Source organism: Giraffa tippelskirchi, chromosome 10, assembly GCF_054371585.1.
Source record: "Giraffa tippelskirchi isolate mGirTip1 chromosome 10, T2T-mGirTip1v1.2.pri, whole genome shotgun sequence".
NCBI classification, from domain to species: Eukaryota; Metazoa; Chordata; class Mammalia; order Artiodactyla; family Giraffidae; genus Giraffa; species Giraffa tippelskirchi.
In genome coordinates, this window is record NC_137284.1 from 37,587,362 (window position 1) to 37,615,287 (window position 27,926).

General features: G+C 39.3%; 1 protein-coding gene across 6 annotated transcripts in view; it reads right to left on the reverse strand.

The window, feature by feature from the left end:
- Nucleotides 1–27,926, reverse strand: part of SYTL2 (synaptotagmin like 2) — a 129,841-nt gene that overhangs the window by 15,706 nt on the left and 86,209 nt on the right. For 2 of the 6 annotated variants that reach the window (XM_081536936.1, XM_081536937.1), the window contains exons 7-13: nucleotides 20,910–21,692; nucleotides 17,309–17,377; nucleotides 10,136–10,237; nucleotides 8,094–8,147; nucleotides 6,817–6,864; nucleotides 3,362–3,456; nucleotides 366–485 (exon numbers count right to left, since the gene is read on the reverse strand). In XM_081536936.1, the coding sequence (XP_081393062.1) occupies nucleotides 366–485; nucleotides 3,362–3,456; nucleotides 6,817–6,864; nucleotides 8,094–8,147; nucleotides 10,136–10,237; nucleotides 17,309–17,377; nucleotides 20,910–21,692 (1,271 nt within the window). Of the gene's footprint in view, nucleotides 1–365; nucleotides 486–3,361; nucleotides 3,457–6,816; nucleotides 6,865–8,093; nucleotides 8,148–10,135; nucleotides 10,238–14,929; nucleotides 17,378–20,909; nucleotides 21,693–27,926 lie in introns of all 6 variants that reach the window. The other 4 variants (XM_081536935.1, XM_081536938.1, XM_081536940.1 and 1 more) reach the window with 4 other exon arrangements.

The window sequence follows — 27,926 nt, forward strand, 5'->3', positions numbered from 1 at the left end:
CCTGCAAAGAGTACATAAAATCATACCTGATAAAAGCAGACTTTGTAATAGTTACCCCATTTGCCGCACAGAGAAGTATAGTGGTTCATCTTGTTGGTAATTTAGGTTTATTTTTGAAGTACTTAACATCCAAAACAAACCATATTTGTTTATCTTGGATATGAACTGTCTTGTGATTTAAAAAAAAGAGAAGAAAGGAAGATGTAGCTAGCCAGAAGCTAATTGTGGGTTAGATAAAAAACAAAACTCTCACGCCTCTGGAATCTTAGAAATATAACAAAAGGCCATTTTACAGGAGCAGGAGCATGGCAGAGCAAGGTTGGCAGAAGCAGAGGGATATTAACACGAAGCCTTTGTTTACATACAGAAGACAAGGACGTCATGCCAGAGGAGCTGCTAAGATTGGTTAAAGAGCTTGGGCTCTTCTTGTGTCTGCTGAGCTGGTAACTGCCTTCTGATGCTGTATCTGTCTCTCTGTCATCACTCTACAAAACATCATATAATACACACAAAATTTAAATTCAGAAAGAGTCAAGATCAAGATCTTAGTTTAGATAAAGATAATATCTTGGTATCCCACTCATGTATGACATTTTCCAAGGTCAAAGGACAGCAGTGCTAACTGCCAAGGAAGGTATTCAAGATGGGGTGGGTGGTCTACCCAGGATCCCACTTAAGCAGGAGAGCAGTGTTTAGCTACCGAAATAACAAAGTGATTTTTTTTCACCAGCAAGGTGGCCCCCAGGTGCTACAGAAGATAGCATATTGTGAGCTTTCTTGGCTTTCCCTTAGTATTATACATTTATATTGCTTGGCAAACTTTATTGATACATATGAGAAATTATCTTTACCTAGACAATAAAAGGTCTAATATTTACTCTTAAATCATAAAATGTCATGCCTAATTCTTCTCAGTAACATAGGCTTAAATTCCCTAAAAATCAAATCTTTTACTTGAGACACTATTAAACTAGGGAAAACAATTCTAATCTGATCTGTGTTTCAAGTTTTTCATATATGCATGCATGTGTATACACACACACACACATATATGTGAACTGAACTGATATGTAATTTTAAACCACCTCTTAGGTATTCCTATAGAGTTACTGTGCTTATGTTTTTTGTTGCTACAGGGAGGTATACTGAATTATACATTCTACCCACATTGGATTTTAACAATTTTTAAAAAATGGCAGTAAGGTATGTATTTTAAATATGTCCCTGGAAATATTTACCAGGGTTAAGAAAGAAAAAGTGGCAATAATACATTTTATTATATTTAGATCTATAGTTTATTAGATGGTAGCTTTAAGGATTTGTGATTCAGAATGAGCTCCTTTTGGGGTTAGAGAGTTTATGGAGCAGTTCAGTGGCTCCTGGGTTAGGGAAACACCTTTACAAAGGAGTGGTTAGTTCATGCCAACATATTCCAGGGCCATGCAATTACATGTCAATATAACAGATGCCAATCCTAGTGCAGATTAAGAAAGGAGTTAAAAAATTATGATTTATGTGGATGAGAAAAGAATTCTTCCTCAAGGATGAAAAAATCCATAGCTTTTTAATGTTTCTGTTATCACACTCCCTCCCCACATGCTTAGAGACCATTTTCCTCTATCACAGCCATAATACATTCTACCTGGTACATTCTACTTGATCATTAGTGATTATTGGAAGGACAGGACCTTGTCTTGATGACTTGTAACACTGATTTTCACAAAGTTGGCACTCAACAAATGTGACTGATGGTGAGCCTCAAAGGGACAGTGGACAAAGAAGCAAAGTCTGATTTTATCCCACCTTCTTTAACATTCAGTCCAACCCCAAGTACTTTGAAAGGTAAAACAATACAGCTTAATTTGGCATCTCTGATCCACAGATTCAAACTATTTAGACTATCTTTTGTGTGGAGCAATGAGGCAGCAGGTTAAAACTGAAGGAACGAGAAAAAAAGTCAGCAACTGGTATCATTTGCCTCTCAAATTATTAGATGTTTTTTTCATATGACCAGCCAAGACCAAAGCACATCTACAAAGGTATAAAACCACAGGAACTCCATGAAGTACCTATTCTGGCTTCTAGCTCATGAGTTTGTTTCAAAGAATGAGTGCTTCTTTCCAAAGCAACTATAATGTGGGCTCTTAAGCATATGCAGGGGTTGAATATTCTCTGATACAGTTCATGGAAGGCTCAAGTGTAGACAGAAGGGTTCCCGGGAGGCTGGGGAGAAGGGATGTAATTCATATGTTTTCAGAGCTCTCCTTACATTCCATCTACTAAGAGAAAGGATGAAGCTTTTATTTCATCATGAAAAATCAGACCAAAACTGCCAACAGCAACAGCAAGCACTAAAGTACTACGTGTCAGCACTGTGCTATGTGTTTCCCCTGCATTATCTTACAATCTAATGAGTTAGGTACTAGGAAAGTGCTCAGGGAAGTTAAGGAAATTGTTCATAACCACATAGCAAATCAGCAGCATAACTAGGGGTGGGAGTGTCTAACATCAAACCTCAGACTTCTAATTACCTGACTGCAAAACATGGATTCTTAGTTAAGTCAAAGAACCTGAGTTAAAATCCTAGATCTACTTTTTAGTAGCTGGTGAATTTGAGGAAAGGCTCTGTGAGGCTCTTTCTTCTTGTATAAAATGGAAAACACTGTACCTACCACATTTTGTTAGTAAGAGTTAAAGATATCAGAGTGCCTGGTACTTACTAGCTATTAAACGAGTAACAGATAATAGTCATGTTCTTATTTGAAACAGAAGGTATAGTAATTAATAGCATGAAGGTCAGATCTGGACTCCAGTCCTGGGTTCAGCCCCTCTTTAGCTGAGTGAGGTTTCCTGATCTCTCCTAATCTCAGTTTCCTCATCTGTAATATCTGGGGATACTGATGGTGCCCACCTCTCAGATTAAATGAGATAATGTACATAAAGTGCTTACACCCGGTTGATATCCTTAAAGTTTTCCATGTCATTGATACTTTGTAATTTTAACATATGCTTTCAAGCTAGCCATGCTATCTAGACTAAGCTTTCGCAAATGAACCGTACTTGAAACTACAGAGAAGTTCATGCCAACATTTTTCTGCCTGGGTTTCATATTTTGAAACAAAAGTCACATTCCCTGTATGCAATCTGGCTTCACCACCAAAAAGTTACTATATGAGTCAAATGAGATATGCCTTGCCTTTTTTCCAGGACCAAAAACACTACGTCTATTGATATGAGAGGCAAAGGTCAGCCCTGCTGCCTCTTAGGTCTCTGCTATGGCTTAATGCAAACACACCAACCTTGGCATAGCAAATCCACTTATTTGGTTCCATTTTTCGGAAGGTACAAAAGACAAACTTGCCTCATCTTGGAGAAATGCTGGAACAGACTTGCTCATCCTTTTGAGTTTGTCGGGGTGGGAAAACTGATTATCAGGCTGTGAAGACACTGTGGAAACTAAACAGCAGCATTTCCATTCAAAATTATCCTCACAATTGTCAGACAAACATAAGGCATAATTTGAAAACACACTTTTTTCCATCTATGAACAGAGACGTTTTTGTAAAATGGTTAAAGGCACAGTAGTTCACATGCACAGGACCATAAGGTAAGCAGCATGCAATTTTCATAAATTATATAGAGAGAACTAGCAAGGAGTTGAACCAAACAGAAAACAGAACTTAAAAACCACTAGGTTTTATTGGACTAGAGAACTGGATTTGAATTATACTGAAACATATTACTAACATGAATTGGTTTTAATTTATATTTTTTCACAGTAGATCTTTGAACCACAAGATCTATACTTTATTGGTTCATCTCCTTGAGATATATTTTTGAACATGCTGCAGGCTGAAAAACTATTTCATTGAATAGCAAGGATCTTTGTACACAACTCAATCATAAAAGTGTCCTGGCTATTGATGTCTAAAAGGATGTTGGATTCCTTAGTGATTGTTGGGATTACGTTAAGAGTATTTCTCCCTCAGAATCATAAAAGACCACAGTTTCAAAATTAATTATTTTCTGAAAATAGAAATTATTTAGCTATCTGTCAATTCAGATAAATTTCAACAGCGATATCCAAAGGCCAAGTATGAATGACTCAGGTTAAGATACTCTAAGAATTTAATATGAAAATGTAGCACAGTTTCTTTTTGATACAGTAAGTATGTATGTGGAAGTCACAACAAGATGATGAATTCTCTTCCTAATATGTTTAACTCTAGTTAGAAAACTTTTCTTCTTCTTCGTCTAAGAATGACAATGTCTAAGCTTTTCTTATGGTGAATCAGAGCTTTTGTATTGAATGGCTTAATATTTTTCAAGGCACCCAGAACAGTGCTTGGCACATATTAGGCTCTATATAAGTCTTTGCTAAACAAGTAAACACCTGATAGAAATCTTTAAATTATCTTTTCCATGTGACATAGATATACTGACTTGACTTTCTCATTGTAGAGACACTAGGAAAACAGATAAATAAAAATCAAATTATATGTCTACATATAACTCAAAAGGCTTAAGTTTAGCCCTATTAGGTACATTTATTATTAGTTAAAAGAAATCTAATGAAGGAAAATAGAAACTTGAACTATTAAATATTTTCTTATCACATAATAGCTCTCACCTAGTTTTAGGCTCACAAATGCATCAAAATATATTTATGGTGTCTCACAAGATGATAATCTGCTTTAATTACTTCCCATGGTGTGTATTTGAGTGACTTATACTGAAGTAGTATAAGATCAGGTCCTACAAGGGCAAAGGATAGCCCAATGAGTATGCAATACTTTTTTATTATAACATTACTCCCTGTTAGTTTCAAAGTATATATTTACTACTCAAATGTAATCAGTTTAGTAATATGTTTACTGGGCTTTAGTTATTTGTGTTTTGACCATGCATTTCATTTTGTTTTATGGTAATAACACACTCTTCAGTAAAGAAAAGGAATAACCCCAGCCCAGGCATTAAAAGTCATCTTGGAAAATACCACACAAAAAGAGAAATTAATTTATCCAGAATTTAGCACTGACTAGCCTCTTTGCCTTGACCAAAAACTAAGCTAATTAGGAGGTCACAAATGAAGACACAGATATTTAGGCATACATCATCTATGTCTATGGTTTGTTTTCACTCCTCAGGCTAAATATTGAATAAAACATACAAAGATAAACTAAGATGCCCAAACTTAAGTATCCAGTTGCTGGTTCAAGAGCAACTGGAAAAGCCTCTTTACCCAACACCACTGAGAGACAGAAGTCTTGTTTCCTCTGTGGCAGCCAGACAGAGAACACACACCAATGGCTGAAGCCTGGATGGCCTTATTTCCTAGGTAGTTCTTAAGAATTTGTCAGGTCATGTGCCAAGGCTCAGCGCCTTCATCTCTGGCAGGAGAACCTCATGAGCAGAGTTTCAGATTTCAGATGAGAAGTCACTGTTTTCAAGCATCAGCACTTTTCCTCTATCTAATGGCTCCTTCTTTTGGCTGTGCTTCTCTTTAAGAACCACTAGCACATCCAATGACTGTTGGGAAACTGTTATTAAAAATCCTATGGGCCGGTATGTGGATCTTCATCCCTCCAATGCCTAGGATTTTGAAACCACCTCTGAAAAGGGAGGCCAAGAAGACACACAAGCATATCTGCATTCTTTGCTAGTCCCCACAAACCCCTTTTTAACGTACTATTTGTACTCAAGACAATAGTCACAGTTAAGAACAACAGTCTTAAGAGTGAACAGAAAACAGTGAATAACCATTATCTTTTCCTGGTGGTGGATACTAATTAGTTGATACATATGAGCTACCACAAGTGTACATACATTTTTCTTTTTTAAAATTGAAACATAGTTGACATACAGTATTATGTTAGTTTTAGGTGTACTACCTAGTAATTGAACATTTGCATATATTATGAAATGATTACCATAAGTCTAGTAACTATTTGTTCCCAGACAATGTTATTACAATATTATTGACCATATTCCTTACACTGTATATTACATTCCCATGATTTATTTTTTAACTTAATCCCCTGCACATTTTCACCCCATCATGACGCCCAACAAATACCCATTTATTCTCTATATCTTTGAGTCTGCATGCTGTTTTTGTTTTTTAGGATTCCACATATACGTGAGATCACATATATGTCTTTCTCTGACTTATTTCACTTAGCATAAAGCCCTCTAGATCCATCCATGTTGCCGTGTACATTTACTACCTAAGATTCAGAGGTTCACTTGCCTTATATATTGAACTATACTATTTTTAGTTTTGAACCTCAGAGCTTAAACCCTGAGCATTAAAAAATTTGCTTCTATAGATAATGTAGAGAGGTATACACAGCCATACTACATATTAATTGTCAAAGTACAGTCCTTTCCTAGGTCTAAATACATTATAAATTGTTTCATGTCTATAGTGTTTTGTAGAGGCCATAAGAGATCCAATACTCCAGACCATACTGCCAAGTGATATCATTTTAAGTAAAGATTCAAAGAGCAGGGAGACTGGCAAAATCATAATAGTATTCAGCAATAATGTGTGTATATATAACACATACATATATACATATATATAATAATTTTAAAAATATATAACTATCCCTCAGTAGAATCATGAATTAACACAGAGCAGTAAAATGCTTTTAATAAATAAAACCCTTGTCAGAATGAAATAGTTTTGTAAGCTGTAAGAGTTTAGTACAATAATAAATGCTGCATTATTAATGGGGTTAGTTATTTCAGTACATTTAACACCATGTAGAGTGGCAACATTTAGTCATTTGTGAGAAAGATCCTGCTACTCACTTCCTGGAATGCATTCATTTGTGTCTGGTTCCTGATCTGCTTTTTGATCTACTCAGAAGAGCAACATTGAGAATAAATACCATTTTAACAGAAAGATTAAAAAGACATGAAAGTAAAGCTCAAATGTCAGTTTCACAACTAAGACTGGAGAATACATCTGACAGGTTTTCAGCCTGCTTCCATCCACTCCCCAATGCAATTCTTCCTTAGCCTCTTTGAGGTCTCCTGTTCAACTAAAAATCCAACATCCAGCATAGATGTTCAGTTCCTTTTCTCTTACTCATTAAGCCATGGCATGGAAAACAGAAGGAGCACTGGGCTAGGAGTGAAGCTGAGGTTCCCATCCTCACCCTCTCACTGACTGACTAGCTACAAAAGCTCAGACAGATCCCCTCCTTTCTCTGAGCTTTTCTTATCTGTAAAATGAAGATAAAAATCGCTGCCCCACCTACTTCAATGAAATAGTTATCAACATAAAAGACAAAACCATTACATAAAAGTAAGGAAGGACCTTTGAGGAGCTCTGTTGCTTCATTTTATAAGAGAAAGCTCAGCTAACATACATTTTTATTATTATAGTGAAAGCAACTTAGAAAACAAAATTCTAGCATACAAGTATTACGTATTTGCATAAATGCTGAACCATAAAGAATCAGACTCATTTCCATCTTTGCCCCCATGATTACCCTATTCATTTTATAACTGAACCAAGTATAATACCTGATCCATAGACAAGCTGCAAGACCTTCTGGCTCCTTAATATTCAGAATCAGTCAATTTCACCCTTGGTCTATACTTGGTTATTTACATAAGCAGAGGCAAGATACCCAGTCTTGTTCTGGGACGCTTTCCTTTGATCTTAAATCTTTACCCGTTAAATCTTGAGAGATCTATATGCTGACTTGAAAATCAAATACAGGAATAACTTAACCCAGGAATCCATGCCACTCTCCCTGCCTTCACAAGGAGTTCTGCAAGTCAGAATAGCAAAAATCTGCTCATGCTCATAGAAATACGATTTCTTATTTTTAGAAACCCTTGCTTCCCAAGGGTCTCTGATGAGATCTTCACACCAGTATCACCAGCAGAAACCTTAAGAATACAAACAGTATTAAATGCACCAAGTCAGAACCATTTTATAACAACTTTGGCACCATTCATCACATAGTGACAAGTGACGTTCTTCTATTTATCCTAATAGCTGTGTTCCGGTGACCGCCCAAACCACCCCAGAACTTAACACACAGACAAACATGCAAATACATAAAAATATTTACCATCTTCAGCACTACGTACTAATTCTTCTGGCAGATTATCTACTTTGGCTTGATCTGTGCAGGAGAAATTAACAAATGGTTAACACGACTGACCCTTGGCGAGCAAGAACAATGAGATTGTCCCTGGAAGCCCCTGGAGTTGGAAGCAATTAGTCAAGATGCCGTGTGAGGGGTGCAACCAAGATGTCTTCCCCAAAATACTTTCTCTTTAGATTAGCTACTCGAGCCAGTGCCATAGCGGGAGCTCCCATTTCAGCCCCGATGCAGCTTACATCAGCACACTGCTGCACACGGACTCCCAAGGGTTAGAGGGTTAGCTCAGAGCAAGCAATCGGCCGGCAGCAGGAGAAAGCACGGGGCTGCAACAGCCTCTCTATTCTTCTGGAAAGGGTAAGATGCTAGCCATGACTAACACCTTACCAAACCCACGGTCATTAACAAATATTTCTGGGCGTGCATCATCATTTGTGCATGCCTCTGGGAGCCTTGCTTGGGAAGTCAACTGAAGAGATAGATGTAAGTGGGGACCAGCTGCTAAGTGGAATCTTGGCAGGCTAGTGTGAGAGTGGGTATCGGTATTTGGAAGGGAGCGTGCAGGAATACCCGTCAGCTGATGGTGTGGTTTTTTTTTTTAACCCTACACATTCCCGAGTACTTTAAAGCTGCACCATGGCAATAGCCTCATGCTTCTCAGGCTAGAGGTTTGCCAAATTGGACAATTGTTGAAGTTTTTTTTCCCCCTTTGGGTCCATCACTAACATCAGAAAGGACAATTAGGGCTGAACAACAAAGGACTGGACTAGCCTTCTCTGGAAGCATTCAGGCGGATGTGGGGGGTTGGCCACCTGTTGAGGCTTTAGAGGGAATTCCTGCATTGGAGGGGGAGTTTGGAATGGGTGACCTTCAAGGTCCCTTCTAACCCTGAGATTCCAAGATCTTTGGTGGGGTGAGGGCTGCATTCCAAATTGGGAATACTGCCTTCACAGCCCTGAAAATCTCTGAATTTTAAGAACTGTTTAGTGGCATAGCTTGTTCTTTTTTCTTTTCCTTTTTAAAATTGGAAACTTTTCAGTGTCAACTGCAGATGCATAGAAATATTCCAAACATGAAAGTGATCAATTTTTAATCATATGAGTTTGGCAGTGGTTAACTTGCACTTGATAAATTTCCTCATGACCATCTGTAATCCCAGGGGTACATCTTAGCTTAGAAAGAATAAGAACAAAACCCCTAGAAGTCACAGTCTCTAAATCTGTTTGTTTGGCTCACAAGTCCCTATATACATTATGCTTTATGTTACTACGCTAGAAATGCTTCACCAATTAAAGCAGTGGGAAGAGTGCCTAGAGTGTTGTATATCAGGTAGTCTTTGAGCTTATAGTTCCACTATCCAAAAGAAATGGGTGTAAATAAGGGATAAAAGAGAAAGCGAAGTCCCTGAAGCCAGGGATGAATTCATCTCCATATCTTGCAAAAATTTATCAGGCAAGAAGCAGTTATATGTAATACAATCACCTCATAAATGCTCTTGATAACAGCTTATTGATTTTGAGTCTTAGCTCTGCTGCATGATATGAAGCAAATTACTTTACCTCCCTGAACTCTACTTTCCTCATCTGTAAAATGGGGATAACAATTTGTGGGGCCCCCCATGTGGTTGCCTATGCCAGTTACATGAATCATGCACATAAAACATTTAGCCATGTCTCGGCACACAGTGCTCAATCAATGTCAGCTATTACCACTAGAACCACTAGGTACCACACTCTTTAAACTCAGTGTACTTGAATAAACATTTAAACTGAGATTCTTCAAGAAAACCTAGTGTACTTGTAACCAAACCTCACGTGTTGTTTTAAAAGCGAAGTTCCAACCACTTTTGGCTGAGCCCGTTTAGCTGGGTTGGGAAAAGCTGTTCTCATCTGCTAACCCCTCCTTTAGGGGTTCACGGCACAACAGCACGCAGCGAGGCCACAGAAGTACACATAAGCATTTTCCAGCTTAGATCGGGGCATGGACAGGGGGGCACACTTTATTCTCACTTGATGAATCTGATGAAATATCTTCCAGACTTTTGGAAGGCATTTTCCTAGCAGCACTCCTTTCCAAAATTTTCAAAACAGGACTGGGTTCTTCTTCTGAACCTGTTACAAGACAAAACCGATGAATACTGCACAATACAAACGAAAAAAGAAAATAATCAAACTCTTAATAAATAAATGGACACTGAAGTGGTAGGCTGAAAGGAGGTATTACGCCATAAGCCTCCATACTTTTATCCATTCTATGAGGCAGTCCACAGAAGAAAATAAAATTTCTTCACTAAGGAATGTTAGTGCACGTGCGTGCGTGCTCAGTTGTATCCAACTCTTTGCTGCCCCACGGACTGTAGCCCATCAGGTTCCTCTGTCCATAGGATTTTCCAGGCAAGAATACTGGAGTAAGTTGCCATTTCCTCCTTCAGAGATTTTCCTGACCCAAGGATCTAACCCTCATCTCCGGTGTCTCCTGGATTGGCAGGCGGATTCTTTACCACTGAGCCACCAGGTAAGTTATTTCCTTAAGTGACTTCCCTGGTCAAGAAATATTGGTAAGCATAAATGATATAGAGACAAGATTAACATAATGACCGCATTAATAGCAATGTGCTCTCTTAGTCTTCTACACCTCTATTTTAGGCACATGATTTGTTCTGTTCTAAAATTTGAATCTTTCCCCTTCACTTCTAGCTTTTGAAGACAGCCACAAAATGGTTTTAGGAGCATTAAAATAATTAGCTGAAAACCACAGAAGGCAGGATTCAGATGTTTTAACATCTGTATATAATTGGGTACACAGATGGGTGAATTCTCCAGATCAACAAATATAGACTCTTTGGGTTTCACGAGCTAGTGAGATTTCCATCAAAATGTTGGGTAATGACCTGAGGTGGTCAACTTTTTATTTTAAAATAGAAAGCATTTTAAAGCAGGGGAGGTTGGTCTCTATTAACTACTAATACCTTCATTTTATAAAAAATGAAAGGTATTTTAGGACCACAAGGAAAAAAGAAAAAGGGCATAACTGGAGAATAAAAACTGTTTTTTAAATGCATCTAATGTTATAAATTTTTTTCTCTAGACTGTCTTTAATTTTTCCATTTTGACAGTGAAAACTCCAACATGGATAAGGCTTGGTCTGGGTACTGTCACCTGTCACTGTTATATTCTTAGTGCCTACAACAGTGACAGGCAAGAGGCACTTCAACACTGTTTGCTAAATCCATGAATGATTCCATTAATGAGTTAAATCCACTTGGGAACAATTCTAGACAGACAATACCTTCCTGAAGCACATCCCAGTTCTGCCCAATGTTAATAAGCATTCTCCAGTAAATGGAGTCTAAGATGAATTAGATTTGGGATGCTCTGTGTTCAAATTTAAAAATTTTCTTACTACGGACCTTCTCAGTGACTTTAATATGCTTTAGTGCATGAATCATGTGCATAATCTCTCAGCATTCCCTCCTCTCTTTATTAAAGGAACATACTGAGGTATTGGCTGCTTAAGAGCTCAGCCACAAGTCAAATATATTCGGCTGCTCATCAAAATTGAGGTGGCCTTGTTGTCAGGTTCTTCCCTACTTTCACTCCACCCAATTCATTTACTTAAAAAATAATTATTTAGGTTAGAAGTTAGAAAACTATGCCTCCCAGGTGGCTCAGTGGTAAGGAATCTGCCTGCCAATATCGGAGACGCAAGATACACGGGTTCAATCCCTAGGTCGGGAAAGATTCCCTGGAGGAGGAAATGGCAGCCCACTCCAGTATTCCTGCCTGGAAAATCTCATGGATGGAGGAGCCTGGTAGGCTACAGTCCATGGGGTTGCAAAAGAGTCAGACATGACTGAACACACACACACGCCATGCACCATTTTATACCTCCTACTTGGCTTATAATTTTAAAATCTCTGGGCTCTGTCTGGGTAATCATTTATATTATTTCTTTTTCAGATAGGTTTTTTGCTGTTCAATCAGTTATGCTGGTATACTTAAACCCAGCTATACACATTCAGGAACAGTCTTCAAAGTTAAGTGTAAATTTACAAGTCCTTCACTTCATATAGGCCCATTTACCCTAGTAACTCATGGGGTAGCTTAGTTAAGTCTCCTTCAATAAGTTTAAGATGCTGACTTATACTCTTGCAGAGACTGGTATTTCACTTTCCTTTCCCCACCAGTTACAAATATTAAAGAGGCTTCAGCTTCATTAACTAGGATTATAGGGGGAATCTCTGGTCAGTTTTCAATAAGAGACCCTATGGCTACTTGCAAAGGAACCCAAACCTCACAAATGAGCCACTCAGTGAAACTCATTTGTTCTTACTGAGACCGAAGGGAGCTAGAGAATGACACATTCTATTAATTTTCTACTGAGGCAGGTGATCAACACTAGCTGTTGTGCAACTTTGGTTAAAATGTTTCAGCCGGGGAGCATCCTTTATTATTTAATCACTCTAACCAGGTAACTTCTAATCCCTATTTGTTCCTGGCTTTCTCTCCTAAAATAGTCAGGTTGCTCTGAAGAGCAAACTGAGACAAGCCCTTTCTTTGAGAGCCTGGCTGAAACCAGTATCCCAAGTCCACTTAGATGAATATGGAAATTGATGAAGATCTTCTCCACTCAGCTAAGGCTGGAGCCAAAGCAATGCAGCAGGCCAGGCAAGGCCCTTAGGTGGGGTCAGGTGAAGTCATCACACTGAGTCACCGCCTAGAAGGGAGGATTCTGTAGGTAATCAGAAACGGGAGGAAGAGAACAGCTAAAAAAAAAAAAAAAAGAAAGAAAGAAAGAAGACGAAAAAACAAACCCCACAACAGTTCAAGGTATCTGAGGGCAAGTTCCAGCCTTGCACCTTGTTCCTGGTACTCAGCCACCACTATTGCTCCTAAGAGGGCAATCTATCCCCACATGCGGCACTTTCTTGCCACAAATCTTACTGGAGCCTGCTGCGTGGACTACCAATTAGGAAATTCTAATTCTTTCCAAGAGGAAAGCTCACTTGGATGTCTCAGAGGTACTCTCTAAACTTCAAAATTTCTTTAAAACACATCTTTGGAATCTGAAAATTCTATCACTGATCAGTGAGAATAAAATCAGATTCTGAAACTCTGCCTGATGGGTAACGCTATCTCTTTGTAACTCATTTGATTAAAGAATATAACAGGAAATGTAGCTTCTTATTAAGAAAATCTAGGGAGAACTGAAGTACAAAGACAAACTTAGCACCATTTGGGATTATCAAATTAATCCCAGTTTTAAAAACTATATCATCCTTTATGTCAGCATTACATAAATCAACTCATTAACCAATCAGTGAAAAACTTCAAAATGCTCACTGGAGGTGTTTCTCCAGCTTTTCGCATTAGAACCAATGTTTCTGTCTGAAAAATCAGAGTCAAAGAAACCCTTTTCTTCCTTTTTCTCTAGTCTCTTAAACGGTGATGCCAGAATCAATTCAACTGGACTTGTTTTTGCAGAGTTTTCTTTCTTTGTCAGGAGGGGAATGGGTTGCCTATTTCTGGGCACATTAATTGCTTCAGGAGCTACTTTGAAACCAGGCTCCTGAAAAGCCCTTTCTCAAACCACTGCAACCTCACTTTCACTATCCCTCTCCTCTAGGGGTTTTATGGTTCCAGTGGTCCCTACTTCATGGTCCACGGAAAGTTGTGAGGTTCCAGGGATCTCAACCCCACTTTCAGAACCACAGAGATCTACTGGTAAGCCAGTCACAGCTTTGTCTCTTCCCAACACTCTATCACGTTGGTTGACTTGAAATTTGAAAACATTACTCTTACATTTGATTTCCAAGGCCTCTGAGACTGACCAGTAAAGGGGGGCACTTTCCCCCAAAAACTGGCCTGCTTGGACTCTAATGGCTCCTTCTCCGGACTTTCTTCCTTCACTGATACTTGGGGCTGATAAGAATGACCATTAGACGTTTCTTTAAGGACTTTCTCCAAACCAATATCAAAAGCACTGTCAGTAGTTGATGGAGCCTCAGACTTTTCTACTGTTTCTTTTATTTCCTTAGGATGGAATTCGGAAGCAGCTTGCCTGGGCACCTCAGTAACACCTACTAAATCTGGCAGATAAAGACCCCTTGTATCACTGTCATATTTTGCGCAAGGGGTTTCAGTTGTTTCCTTCAGTAGTTTTTCTAAGGCAGCACTGAATTCAAGAAGTTCTGATTTAGACTGAACAATCAACTCCCTCACAATTTCTGTCACTTTCTGAGGTAACTCTTTGCCATATTGAGCAATGGTAGAAGTAGATGAGCTAAGGGTTTGGTCTGATGGAGACGTCTGGGCAGCTAAGTAAGATCTCATTTTATGAGTTTCATCAGAAACTACATTGAAGGAATAAAAATCCTTTCTGTCTGAAGCTATGCTGCCCATTGTTGTCTGTGGTGGGATAACTCCCAGAGAATTTGGGGCACTACTTTCTCCCCATACACCTTTAGGAAATTCTATTTTTACCTCTCCAGAAACTACTTCCAGCCCAGTTGGATAACTCAACCCAGCTTCTCTACGTAGCTTTTGTAATATAGCTTTTTACATCATTCAATGCAGGTCTAGGTGGAAGAATAACTTTTTCTATAGTCTCTGAAACTTCCCTTTGAGAAAGCAGTGTCTTATTCTGAGGAGAAGGATGGGCATCCCTGGGAGAAGGCATATCTTGGGGAGAGTGGACCACATCCCTGGAAGAACCCTTTCTGTGGTGATAGGAAGGTTGATCCAGGGGATGAGAGCCTTCTGCAGCCGTCTCAAACAAGTTCTCTGGGCTTAGCTGGCACTCACCACTTTGAGCTTCCTGGGAGACAGCGCTAGTTCCCCAAGTTTCTGACCCCTCTGGAAAAGAAGCCATTTTCTCTCTCTCATCGGCTGACATGTTCTGACTCCGCTCTATCCTGTTTTCATCAACACTACTCTCTTCAGACTCAAAGCTGATCCCAGTGGTGGTAGGTTCATATTTGGTTTGCAAGGCAGAGGGTGGGCTTCCAGTTGCTTCCTTCAGGCGTTTGTCCAGACTAGCAGTCAAAGTGTTCAAATAGGCCTTTGGAGGAGCTACTGTTTTGTCTATATGCTCATTAATGATCTCGTTAGGCCTTTTGGCTTCTTCCTCAGGATCAGCAAAATCTGTCTCCTGAGGCCATGTCCTATTTTCAGAAACATCTGGTTCAAACACTTGTGTTTCATGAACTTTTCCACCAGAAGGCTGGAGGACTGGTGATGAGGCTTCGGAAAGCAGCTTCTGTAAGCTGTCATTAAGTGTGTCTTTGTAGTCTTTAGATGAAACACTTGTTTTCACTATGGATTCTTGAATCTCTTCAAGCTCTTGGTCAGAGTCATCCTTTTCTTCCTTGAACACTGGGGTAACAAAGCATTCTGTATTTTTTCCCATGTTTTCCTTTGATGACTCATATCTTGGCAACTGATGAGTAGACTTTCTGGGTGGTCTCCATGGAAATGTGGTGTCATCTGGCAACACCTGGAGTGTGCCCTTTGAATTTAATTTCTCTATTTCCTCTCTTGCCGGAATTTCTTTCTGGCTTAGAAGCATCTCTCTCTCATGGGCACTGTTTCCTGATGATGTCACGTCACTGAATTCTTTGTGTTTCTGACTATTAAAAAGCACAGAACTTTTTTGGCTTGTTGTGGTAGTATTCTTCTCAATATTATCTTGACGGTTTGGATTGGTGCCTAAGTCCCAAAACCTTCTCAAATTCTCAAATTGAGAGTGATTATAGACTTGTTCTGTATTGGGTTCATTCATTCTTTCTTGTAAGGACATCACGTTAAAGTTGGGATTCCATTCACCAATTAGAGATCTGTCTTTCTCCAAAGAGGTATGCATTTCAATCCCAACATTTGAAGGGTGATGCAATGGTGGGAAAGTAATGTCCTTTCCAGAATTCAAACTGTCTGTCACTGGTAATCTTTTTACAGGCTCAGTTGTCTTATTCTGAAAGAGAGACTCTGTGTCTGACTGGTCAGCTGAAGGATCATTTTTGGATGGACCTGATATTTGGGGCCTGGTCTCTTTAGGTTTCTTTGAGGAATAAAAAATGGACACATGGGCTGCTTGGCCATCATTATCTAGGATTACTTGTTTGGCAGTGACTTGAGTATTACATTTACCATGGCCCATAGGTAAACTGTCCATGGACGTCACAGGCTGACATGATTTAGCAGAAGGTCGTTCCTGACTGAATGGAGATGTGGGTTCTTTATGAACAGCAGCTTTTGTACTTTCCCAAAAGGATATTCTGTCACTCACTCTTTTGTATTTCTCTCTTTGTACTCGGTTCTGGGGAACCTCACCAGCTTCTGGTAACTGGACCTCAAGCTTCTTCCAAGGAGATATGCTGTTGGCAGCCCCAGGTGGTGACTCAATATTCTCTGGTTCTAAAGAAGATTTTAGGATGGAAGTATCTCTTCCTTTGCTCTCATTCTCTGCCTTTATGTGGGCTTTCAAACTCGGCTCTTGGATAATTGTGGAAGAGTCAAAATTTATTTCTGACTTTCTTGTAATTTTTTCGTAAACACGAAGCTTGGGTTCTTCTTTACCTAAGCTGCCAGCACCCTTAATATTGCCTAGAACTCGGTCTTCTGCATGAGATTCTTTGTGAACACTGTAGGAACAGTTATTGGCTGGAAGAAGTACCCCAACTGCTTTCCCTAGGTTTTTGGAACCTTGGCTATAGTCTTTAGTTTTACTCTCTTGATTTGGACTGTAGATTTCAAATGGTTGCAACATGCCCGGACTTTCCTTGCCTTGTGGGAACAAATTAATAGATCCGGGTTTGATGTGCACATTGTTATCTTGGCAATTTCCAGAAGGCAGCATATGTTCCTCTACCTGGAAGGTTGAATCAGGTCCGACAGGTGTCAATTCAACTTTGGTGGATAGTAGAGCCTTCAAACCATTTCCTTCTTGACTGGTGTCATCTGTTACCAAGGCAACAGCAATCTGTGACTTGGAATCTGTTTTTTCTTTGGGCTCTATTTCTTGGGGATATTGGAGAGATGCCACACTGTCATCTGAATGAGAGCTTCGGTTAAACCAATCTAGGACTTTAGATATGGAATCATCAGTTGTCTTCCTTATCTCAGTGGCATATGGACCAGAATGTGAGGAGGTCTTAGCTTTTAGGGCCTGGAGTAGAGGGGGCTTACCTTGCTGATGGTCTCTAGAACTGCAGTCTGGCACATGAGATGACTCAGGCTCAGTGCGAGACAGTTCATCTGCAACACAGAAATGCTTTTCTAAATAAGAAAAGAGAACGCTTAAAGAATTGTTATTCAATCACATTATCTTTTAAAAAGGCACTTTGTATTTATATTTGCTCCATTAGTTGTTTACATCAGCATTTATCAGGAGTTATAATATAAACCATCCTAATTAAGATATTCTACCAAAGATGCCCTATAACAGTAAAGGAAGGTAAATACAGGCCCCTGAAATTATGAGGGGAATTTCTTACAAGTGTCTGTTTTATTCTAAAAATTCAAGTAGATTTTATATTCTGATCCAAATTTTTCCCAAAGTTTGCATAAAACAGACATTCCAGGAAGATACCTCTTGTTGATTATCTACTGGCCTACTCATAAACCCTAGAGAGGGCTTATACTCAAGTTTGAGAAACACAGGACTTTCCTGGCATTCCAGTGGTTAAGACTCCAAGTTTCTAATGCAAGGCATGTGGGTTTGATCCCTGGTCAGACAACTAAGATCCCACATACTATGCAATGTGGCCAAAACGAAAACCGAATAGAACAAAAATAATTTTGAGTAACAAAGACTTACGCGATTTCAGGAGTTAGGAAAACATCATTCAAGGAAGATTAAACAAGGAGTTCCTTCCAAACCATCAGAATGGCACAATAAAGATATTTGCATCCTGGGGCCTTAATCCTGACTCACTGAGCCAGAATCTCTGAAGATGGGGCCCAGGAATCTTTCCTACTGGCTATCTCAGTGGTTGTTTTGTATACTGAAGTTTCAGACCATGGTCTCGAGGGCTCTTCCACAATCCCCTACGCCCCTTCTATAATTTGCAACTTTGGAGGAAGTTTCTGTGAGACAAAGTAAAATGAGGACTGACAGAGAATGCAAATTCTACCTGTTGCCTGATGTTTGCTACCCAATGGCTAGGAAGCTAGAGAAGGGCGTTGAAGTTCTTTCTAAGCTATCGAAAAAGCAGGCTGAGACCTCTCTGAGCCTTAGGCACAGGCACATGAGGGAACTCAGGTATTCTTTCCCTTTAGTTAACATGTGGGTGTTTCAGCATTTCTCGCTCTTCCTTATAAATGCTAAGCTATATATATGTTCTTGAAAATCATGTGAGCTGAATTTTTTATGAAGTTGGCTACATTTCAAGTGCACCAGAGGAGATGTCAGTTAGCAAAATTTTCTCTTTAATTATCAACTCTGGCTAAATATAAAACAACAAAGGCTTATACAATAACTGGCACAAAGTGGATAATAGTTTCCTTTCATAACTACACATGACACTATTAAAAATATGTCAGTGATGGTGAAGCTCCTTTGAGAGATCTTTAAGAGTTCTGTTAGGCCATTTAATGGAAGACTAATGAGCAAAAAAATTCTTGTAATATACTGTTAGTGAAAAAAGAAGTCTGGACAGTATAAACATAATTCAAATGCTATCCATACCTGAAAATTATTGAAAGGCCCTACAATGAAACATTAGCAATAGTTGATATCACAGATGATCATTGTTCTATTTTGTGCATATTTCTTTTCAAATGTTTTTACACTTTTCAAATACAAGTGTATTACTTTAAAAACAAGAACAGTTATTTAAAAAACTTGATGCCAGGTAATGTTTTTGTTTCCTTTAAGGAATTCTTTTGTTTTCTTCTGGTATAATAATGAGTGTGTATTTACAAAGCAGAAATAGAGACACAGACATACAGACCAAATATATGGTCACTAAGGGGAAAGGAGGGGTGGGATGAAGTGTGAGCTTGGGACTGATGTATACACACTACTATGTGTAAGACAGATCACTAATGAGAATGGAATGTATAGCATAGGGAACTCTACTCAGTGCTCTGTAGTGACCTAAATAGGAAGGGGATCCAAAAGGAGGGGATATATGTGTATATATAGCTGATTCACTATGCTGTACAGTAGAAACTAACACAACATTGTAAAGTAACTATACTCCAATAAAATTTTTTTTTTAAATGAGAGTGATAGTGATTATCCTAAAGCTCAGAGCTAAGTTAAACGCTCATAATTTGCACAATTAGAGTTTACCAATTTTTGGTCCTGATTTTCTTTTTATGCTCCATCATTTACTTGTACATATTTTTGTGGTATGCAGGGAGAAAACACGGCATTAGTGAATAAGCAGAACTTTGTTTATAAGCTTCAAGACCAGAAGACCTGTCTGTCTATCAAAATGGGTTTACTGAAGATGTTGTCTTCCCAGATTTAATGGCAAGTTGAGATTTAAAAATCAGAAAGCATAAATAAATAGCTAACAGAAAATTATAAAGGTAGTCTATGAGAAAGCAGGCGCATTTTGAAAAACAAGAAAGGTTTACCGATTTTTTTCTATGGATTATACCAAAAGAAAATATTACCAAAGGACTTTTTCATCTTTTAGATAAACATTTAAGTAAGCATCATCTAATTATTTGTTAGTGTTTACTCAAACTTTAGAAGTTTCCTTAAAATGAGTTCCTTTATATGTTTGAAGAAGCACCTGTTAATTTTAAAATTTATTTTAAAAATAATTCTGTCTTGTTCAAATTATTTAAAATGTCCAAGGAGAGGGGTGATGGAGACACTTTGTCTTTAAGAAGTGGATTGATCTCAATAAGTGTGAAAGAGTGGGACTGAGCAAAAGTGACTCAGGGTCAACGCAACAATGACTAATAGGGGATGAGAAGAAAAATGATTTAGAAACTTGACTCTGCTACTATATATTTTCCTGACTATAGAAATTATCATAGGGTTGGATTAAGACTTAATGAAGATGAGAGAGAGTACATAAAATTGTTTTCCCCACTGCTTCTGTTTTAAAACACAAGAACTATGAAGTAATCATTTGGGTATCAGAAAGCAGTTTGAGGCATCTTCTGAGAGCTCTAAGATCTTCAAGAGAGGGCTAAATCAATGAGCTAGCAAGAAAAATCAGTACTCTCATTGCCCCTCAACTCACACCAACTGAAGGAGAGTTTCCTTCAGAGCATTTAAAGTCTAGGGACAAATGGATGAAGGCCCTGGGCAAGACATGGTATCAATACGAAGCTTTTTCCTAGTAAGAATTTAAAGTCTAGTTTCCCATCCTTTGAGGCTAAGAAAATGAAGGTTCTCCTGAAATTAAAGAGAAACCAAAGTTTTGTTAAATGGGATCAATAAATTTACATTAGGTGAATAATAATATATTTACTCTATATAAAGGTATTAGCATATGTTTAATTCTCACTCTGTATACAAACCTTGATTTAACTAAAAAAATACTATAATTTGTTTGACTAAATAATTGATACACTTACATTTGTTTAGGATGAAGTGTAATATGTGCCAGAAAGTGTGCTATTCTGGTTCTTTTAGTTATTGGTGATTGAGGACAACCTGCAAACCCATTAAGAGGCATAAACATTCCCTAGTGGCTTCTGCCTGAATTTTAGCTGGAATACCTAGAAGGCAACATGGGCTTCTACCAGGCTGCCTGGCTAGCCTGGCCATCCCAAGCCCACTGGGTCAGTTTTTATAGCCTGGTAGTGATGAATCTCTTACCAGCAGGGTTTTCAGACAATTCTGATGAGCTAGTTTTGTGTTCATTGATGGTGTGTGAATTCTCAGTGGACTGTGCTCTTGTAGTTAGAACTTCTTTGGGAGAATGGTGCTCATTAATTGGAAAGGAATCAGAAGTCGTTGGCTGACTTGTTTCATTATTTGATGGACTTGGGCTTGAGGCTGATAACTGAAAAGGCAAACCGTTTGTGTACTGGGAAGGCTGAGGGTCATTCCAAACCTCATCTGTGAGCCCTGCATCTTCTGTTCCATTCTTCAACCTATCGGACTCTAAAACACTAAATTCTCCCACTTCCCGGCCGTGGACCAGCCCTGGACTCTGTGGCAGTTCATCCTTCACGGCAGAGAATCTCACATGCTTTAATGGCTCCAGCGAGTTTGAGGGGGAGTCGTCTTCTAAAGAATGCTCCTTCTCAGAAATTCTCTCATGGATGGTTAGGCCCGGGGACACAATCTTGCTTTTGGGTTCAAAGTTCTGATGAAAACGCACCGTTTCTGAGTCTGTGCTACTGGAACTGGAATTGCGTTTCAGGATCCCTCTGGGAGCCCCTCTTGTGTTCAGGGAGTCTGTCCTTTGTCTAGGAAAAGGCCAGTTATCATCTTGCTTTAAGTCCTGGGACTTGTAGACCATTTTCCTAGCTTTGGGGACTGGAGCCTTGATTGGGGACCCATTCTCAGGACCTGGAAGAGTCTGCTTTGGTTTCTTTAACTTTTCGCTTGAAATATCCAGGATAGATGAGTCTTCTTTGGACTCTGACAACTCCCCTGAAAAGTAAAACATATCAGATGATATACCAAATGGAGAGTAATGCATTAATTTAAAACACCTATCATAAACTTAATCTACATTTAGCAAAAATGCTCAAATATTAAAAGGCAATAAAGCATGAAGGTTAAGTACAGACCTAATTAAAAACTCTTTAAAAAATTCATGCATGAACTTCACTGAATTTAATATGGCTATGCTTTATATACACACTTTGTGGTATTTTATACTCAATAGAAAAAAAATTTTTTTTAAGAAATTTCAAAAACTCCTTGAGGAGAGTAAAGAAAAAATACAAAAGTCACTTGAAAAAATTCATGTATGGAAACCAGAAAAATGAGCTCATTTTTCTAAAAAGAAAATTTCAACACCTAAAATAAAAATTAAGTTTGACAAAAAGTTAAGTTAAAAAAAAAACAAAACAGGTAACATGTTCCAGTGACTTCTTTTCTATAAAATATTTTATGCTACATAAAGTGTATCCAATGGAGAGGATAAAATACACTAATATTAAAACAGTGTAATTGAGGAGGCGGGGCTAAGATGGCGGAGGAATAGGATGGGGAGACCACTCTCTCCTCCACAAATTTATCGAAAGAACATCTGAACGCTGAGCAAACTTCACAAAACTACTTCTGAAGGCTGGCAGACGACGTCAGGCATCCACAAAGACAGCGCATTATCTTCAAAAGAGGTAGGAGAAATTATAAAAGATAAAAAGAGAGACAAAAGAGTTAGGGACGGAGACCCGTCTCGGGGAGGGAGTCATAAAAGAGGAGAAATTTCCAAGCACCAGGAAACCCTCTCACCGGCGGGTGTGGGGGAAGATTTCTTATCTCGGAGGGCAACGTAACTGGGAGAAAAAAATAAATAAAACCCACAGATTACGTGCCTAAAGCAACTCCCAGCAGAGAACCCCAGACGCTCGCATCATCCGCCACCAGCAAGTGGGGGCTGAACGGAGAGGAGCGGGCAGCACTGCCTAGGGTAAGGACCGGGCCCGAGTGCCCTGAGGGCAATCTGAGGGAGCTAACGTGAGATAGTAACCTAAACTGTGGGACAGCCAGAGAGAGAGAACTATCCCGCGAAAAGCCCAACTCTAAGGCACTGCCGGCCCGCTCACAGAACAAAGGACTGAGCGATACCAGAGGAGAGCTAGCCGGCTGCGGACCGCCCCATCCCCCGCCGGACACAGCGGGCAGGCGGGGCCACCCAGAGCTGGAAAGGGGCAAACTCGGCCCCAGAGAGGGCACCCCCTACCAAACTGCAAACAGGCTCCCAGTTTCTAAGCAAAGACTGCCTGAGATCCCGGAGGGTCGACAGCCGCCGGGAGGGTCGCAGCCAGAAGCCAGCTCCCCAGAACCGACACAAAGCACACCGGAGCCGGGCGCGCCCGTAAACCGAGGCGGGGACCAGGGAGGTGATAAGCCGCACCGCCCCAACAGGGGAGAGCGCGCTCGCCAAACTCCTGGCCGCCTGAGCAGCTCCGACCAGGAACAGCACAAGCCGTGGGCGAAACCGAGTCTGCGCCTTTGTGGAGTAACCGGGAGCCTGAACCTGAGCGGCTTAGACCTGGGAAGTGCACGCAGCTCAGGGCCCACTCCCCGGCCCACTCCCCAGCTGAGTAACCTGAAGCCTGAGCAGGGTAGATGGGGAAAGCACACACGGCGTGAGCGGGGGCAAACCCAGTGCGGCCGAGACACTGCGAGCTCACCACACACACGCCAGGTTTGCAGTGTTCCTTCCTCCCCACAGCACGATTGAACAAGCGAACCTAAAGAGACAACCTCCACCCCTTTGTTGCAGGGCGGAAATTAGATACTGAAGAGATCTCCAAACAGAAGCCAAATAAACAGAGGGAAGCGCTTTGGAAGTGACAGGCCAACAGATTAAAATCCCTGTAGTTAATACCGACTGCATTGAAAAGGACCTATAGATCTTGAAAAGTATAAGCAGGAACAAGGATCTATCTGAAACTGAGCAGACCCCACACTGCTCACAACAGCTCCAGAGAAAGCCCGGGATATATATTTTTTTACTATTATTATTATTTTTTTTAATTTTTTTTTTAAATAAAAAAAAATTTTTTTTTCTCTTCTTTCCTTTTTCTTCAAGTCCTCTATTACACCTTTAACTTTCATTTTCATAACCCACTATTAACTTGCAAAAAAAAAACCCTATTTTTGAAGCAAACTGCATACATATATCTTATACCTTTTGTGTTTTCTTTTTTTACTGTTTTTTTCCTGTTTTACTTTTTCTACTGTTTCTTTTTTTTACTGTTTTACTGTTTTTTTTCTTTTTACACTGTTTCCTTTTTTCTTTTATTTTTATATTGTAAGTTTTATAAGAGTCTAACCTCTATTCTAGATTTTTAATCTTTGTTTTACATATTTGATATCAATTTTGTACGTTTAAGAACCCAATCTTTAGGACCCATTTTTACTCAGGAGTGTGATCACTGGCCTGATTACTCTCTCCCCCTATTGATGCTCTTTCTTCTCCCCCAGGGAATCTCTATTTCCCACCCTCCTCCTTCTTTGCTCAACCAAATTCTGTGAATCTCTGAGGGTGTTCTGGGTACCGGAGAACACTTCAGGAAGAGGATACTGCCCAGATCTCTCTCTCCCCTCTTGATTCCTCCCTTTCTACTCATGCTCACCTCTATTACCTTCCTCCCCCCTCTCTATGTATCTCTGTGAACCACTCTGAGGGTTCCAGACTGTGGAGAGCACAGAGGGAAGTGCTTGCTGGCTAGACTGCTCTCTCCACATTTGAATCCCACTCTTCCCCTCCTGGTCACCTCAACCCCGCCCCCCACATCATCTCTCCATGTAACTCAGTGAACCTTTCTGGGTATCCCTCACTGTGGAGAATCTTTTCACCATTAACCTAAATGTTTTATTATTGATGCTGTATGGATGGAGAAGTCTTGAGGCTACTGCAAGAATAAGACTGAAAGCCAGGAGAAACATTAATTAATAAGAGACCATCCAACAGCCTCCACATATACACTGAAACCAAGCTCCACCCAAGAGCCAATAAGTTCCAGAGCAAGACATACCACGCAAATTCTCCAGCAACGCAGGAACATAGCCCTGAGCATCAATATACAGGCTGCCCAGAGGCACACCAAATCCATAGACATCTCAAAAATTAATACTGGTCACTCCATTGCACTCTAGAGAGCAGAAATCCAGCTGCACCCACCAGAACACCGACACAAGCTCCCCCAATCAGGAAGCCTTGACAAGCCACCTGTCCAACCCCACCCACAGTGAGGAAACTCCACAATAAAGAGGAACTTCATACTACCAGAATACAGAAGGGCCACGCCTAACACAGCAATCTAAACAAGATGAAAAGGCAGAGAAATACTCAGCAAGGAAAGGAAAATGAGAAATGCCCACCAAACCAAACAAAAGAGGAGGAGATAGGGAATCTATCTGAAAAAGAATTTAGAATAATGATAATAAAAATGATCCAAAATCTTGAAAGCAAAATGGAGTTACAGATATATAGCCTGGAGACAAGGATTCAGAAGATGCAAGAAATGTTTATCAAGGACTTAGAAGAAATAAAAAGGAGTCAATATATAATGAATAATGAAATAAAGGAGATAAAAGACACTCTGGAGGGAACCAACAGTAGAATATCGGAGGCAGAAGATAGGATAAGTGAGGTAGAAGATAGAATGATGGAAATAAACGAAGCAGAGAGGAAAAAAGAAAAAAGAATCAAAAGAAATGAGGAAAACCTCAGGGACGTCTGGGACAATATGAAACACCCCAACATTCGAATCATAGGCGTCCCAGAAGAAGAAGATAAAAGGAAAGGCCATGAAAAAATACTCGAGGAGATAATAGTTGAAAATTTCCCTAAAATGAGGAAAGAAATAGTCACAGAAGTCCAAGAAACCCCGAGAGTTCCAAACAGGATAAACCCAAGGCGAAACACCCCAAGACACATATTAATCAAATTAACAAAGATCAAACACAAAGAACAAATATTAAAAGCAGCAAGGGAAAAACAACAAATAACACACAAGGGGATCCCCATAAGGATAACAGCTGATCTTTCAATAGAAACTCTTCAGGCTAGAAGGGAATGGCAGGACATACTTAAAGTAATGAAAGAGAATAATCTACAACCCAGATTACTGTACCCAGCAAGGATCTCATTCAGATATGAAGGAGAATTCAAAAGCTTTACAGACAAGCAAGAGCTGAGGGAATTCAGCACCACCAAACCATCTCTCCAGCAAATGCTAAAGGATCTTCTCTAAACAGGAAACACAGAAAGGATGTTTCAACACGAACTCAAAACAACAAAGTAAATGGCAACAGGATCATACTTATCAATAATTACCTTAAATGTAAATGGGTTGAATGCCCCAACCAAAAGACAAAGGCTGGCTGAATGCATACAAAAGCAAGACCCCTATATATGCTGTCTACAAGAGACCCACCCTCAAAACTAGGGACACACACAGGCTGAAAGTGAAGGGATGGAAAAACATATTTCATGCAAACGGAGACCAAAAGAAAGCAGGAGTCGCAATACTCATTTCAGATAAAATAGACTTTAAAATAAAGGCTGTGAAAAGGGACAAAGAAGGACACTACATAAAGATCAAAGGATCAATCCAAGAAGAAGACGTAAGAATCATAAATATATATGCACCCAACATAGGAGCACCACAATATATAAGGCAAATACTAACAAGTATGAAAGGGGAAATTAACAATAACACAATAATAGTGGGAGACTTTAATACTCCACTCACGCATATGGATAGATCAACTAAACAGAAAATTAACAAGGAAACACAAACTTTAAATGATACAATAGACAAATTAGATTTAATTGATATTTACAGGACTTTCCACCCCAAAACAATCAATTTTACCTTTTTCTCAAGTGCACACGGAACTTTCTCCAGGATAGATGACATCCTGGGCCACAAATCTAGCCTTGGTAAATTCAAAAAAATTGAAATCATCCCAGCCATCTTCTCTGACCACAATGCAGTAAGATTAGACCTCAATTACAGGAAAAAAACTATTAAAAATTCCAACATATGGAGGCTAAACAACACGCTTCTGAATAACCAACAAATCACAGAAGAAATCAAAAAAGAAATCAAATTATGCATAGAAACGAATGAAAATGAAAACACGACAACCCAAAACCAATGGGACACTGTAAAAGCAATGCTAAGGGGAAGGTTCATAGCATTACAGGCGTACCTAAAGAAACAAGAAAAAAATCAAATAAATCAACTAACTCTACACCTAAAGCAACTAGAGAAGGAAGAAATGAAGAACCCCAGGGTCAGTAGAAGGAAAGAAATCTTAAAAATTAGGGCAGAAATAAATGCAAAAGAAACAAAAGAGACCATAGCAAAAATCAACAAAACTAAAAGCTGGTTTTTCGAGAAGATAAACAAAATTGACAAGCCATTAGCCAGACTCATCAAGAAACAAAGGGAGAAGAATCAGATCAACAAAATTAGAAATGAAAATGGAGAGATCACAACAGACTCCACAGAAATACAAAGGATCATAAGAGACTACTACCAACAGCTATATGCCAATAAAATGGACAACTTGGAAGAAATGGACAAATTCTTAGAAAAGTATAACTTTCCAAAACTGAACCACGAAGAAATAGAAGATCTTAACAGACCCATCACAAGCACGGAAATTGAAACTGTAATCAGAAATCTTCCAGCAAACAAAAGCCCAGGACCAGACGGCTTCACAGCGGAATTCTACCAAAACTTTAGAGAAGAGCTAACACCCATCCTACTCAAACTCTTCCAGAAAATTGCAGAAGATGGTAAACTTCCAAACTCATTCTATGAGGCCACCATCACCCTAATTCCAAAACCAGACAAAGATGTCACAAAAAAGGAAAACTACAGGCCAATATCACTGATGAACATAGATGCAAAAATACTTAATAAAATTCTAGCAAACAGAATCCAACATCATATTAAAAATATCATACATCATGACCAAGTGGGCTTTATCCCAGGAATGCAAGGTTTTTTTAACATCCGCAAATCGATCAATGTAATACACCACATTAACAAATTGAAAGAAAAAAACCATATGGTTATCTCAATAGATGCAGAAAAAGCCTTTGACAAAATTCAGCATCCATTTATGATAAAAACCCTCCAGAAAGCAGGAATAGAAGGAACATACCTCAACATAATAAAAGCTATA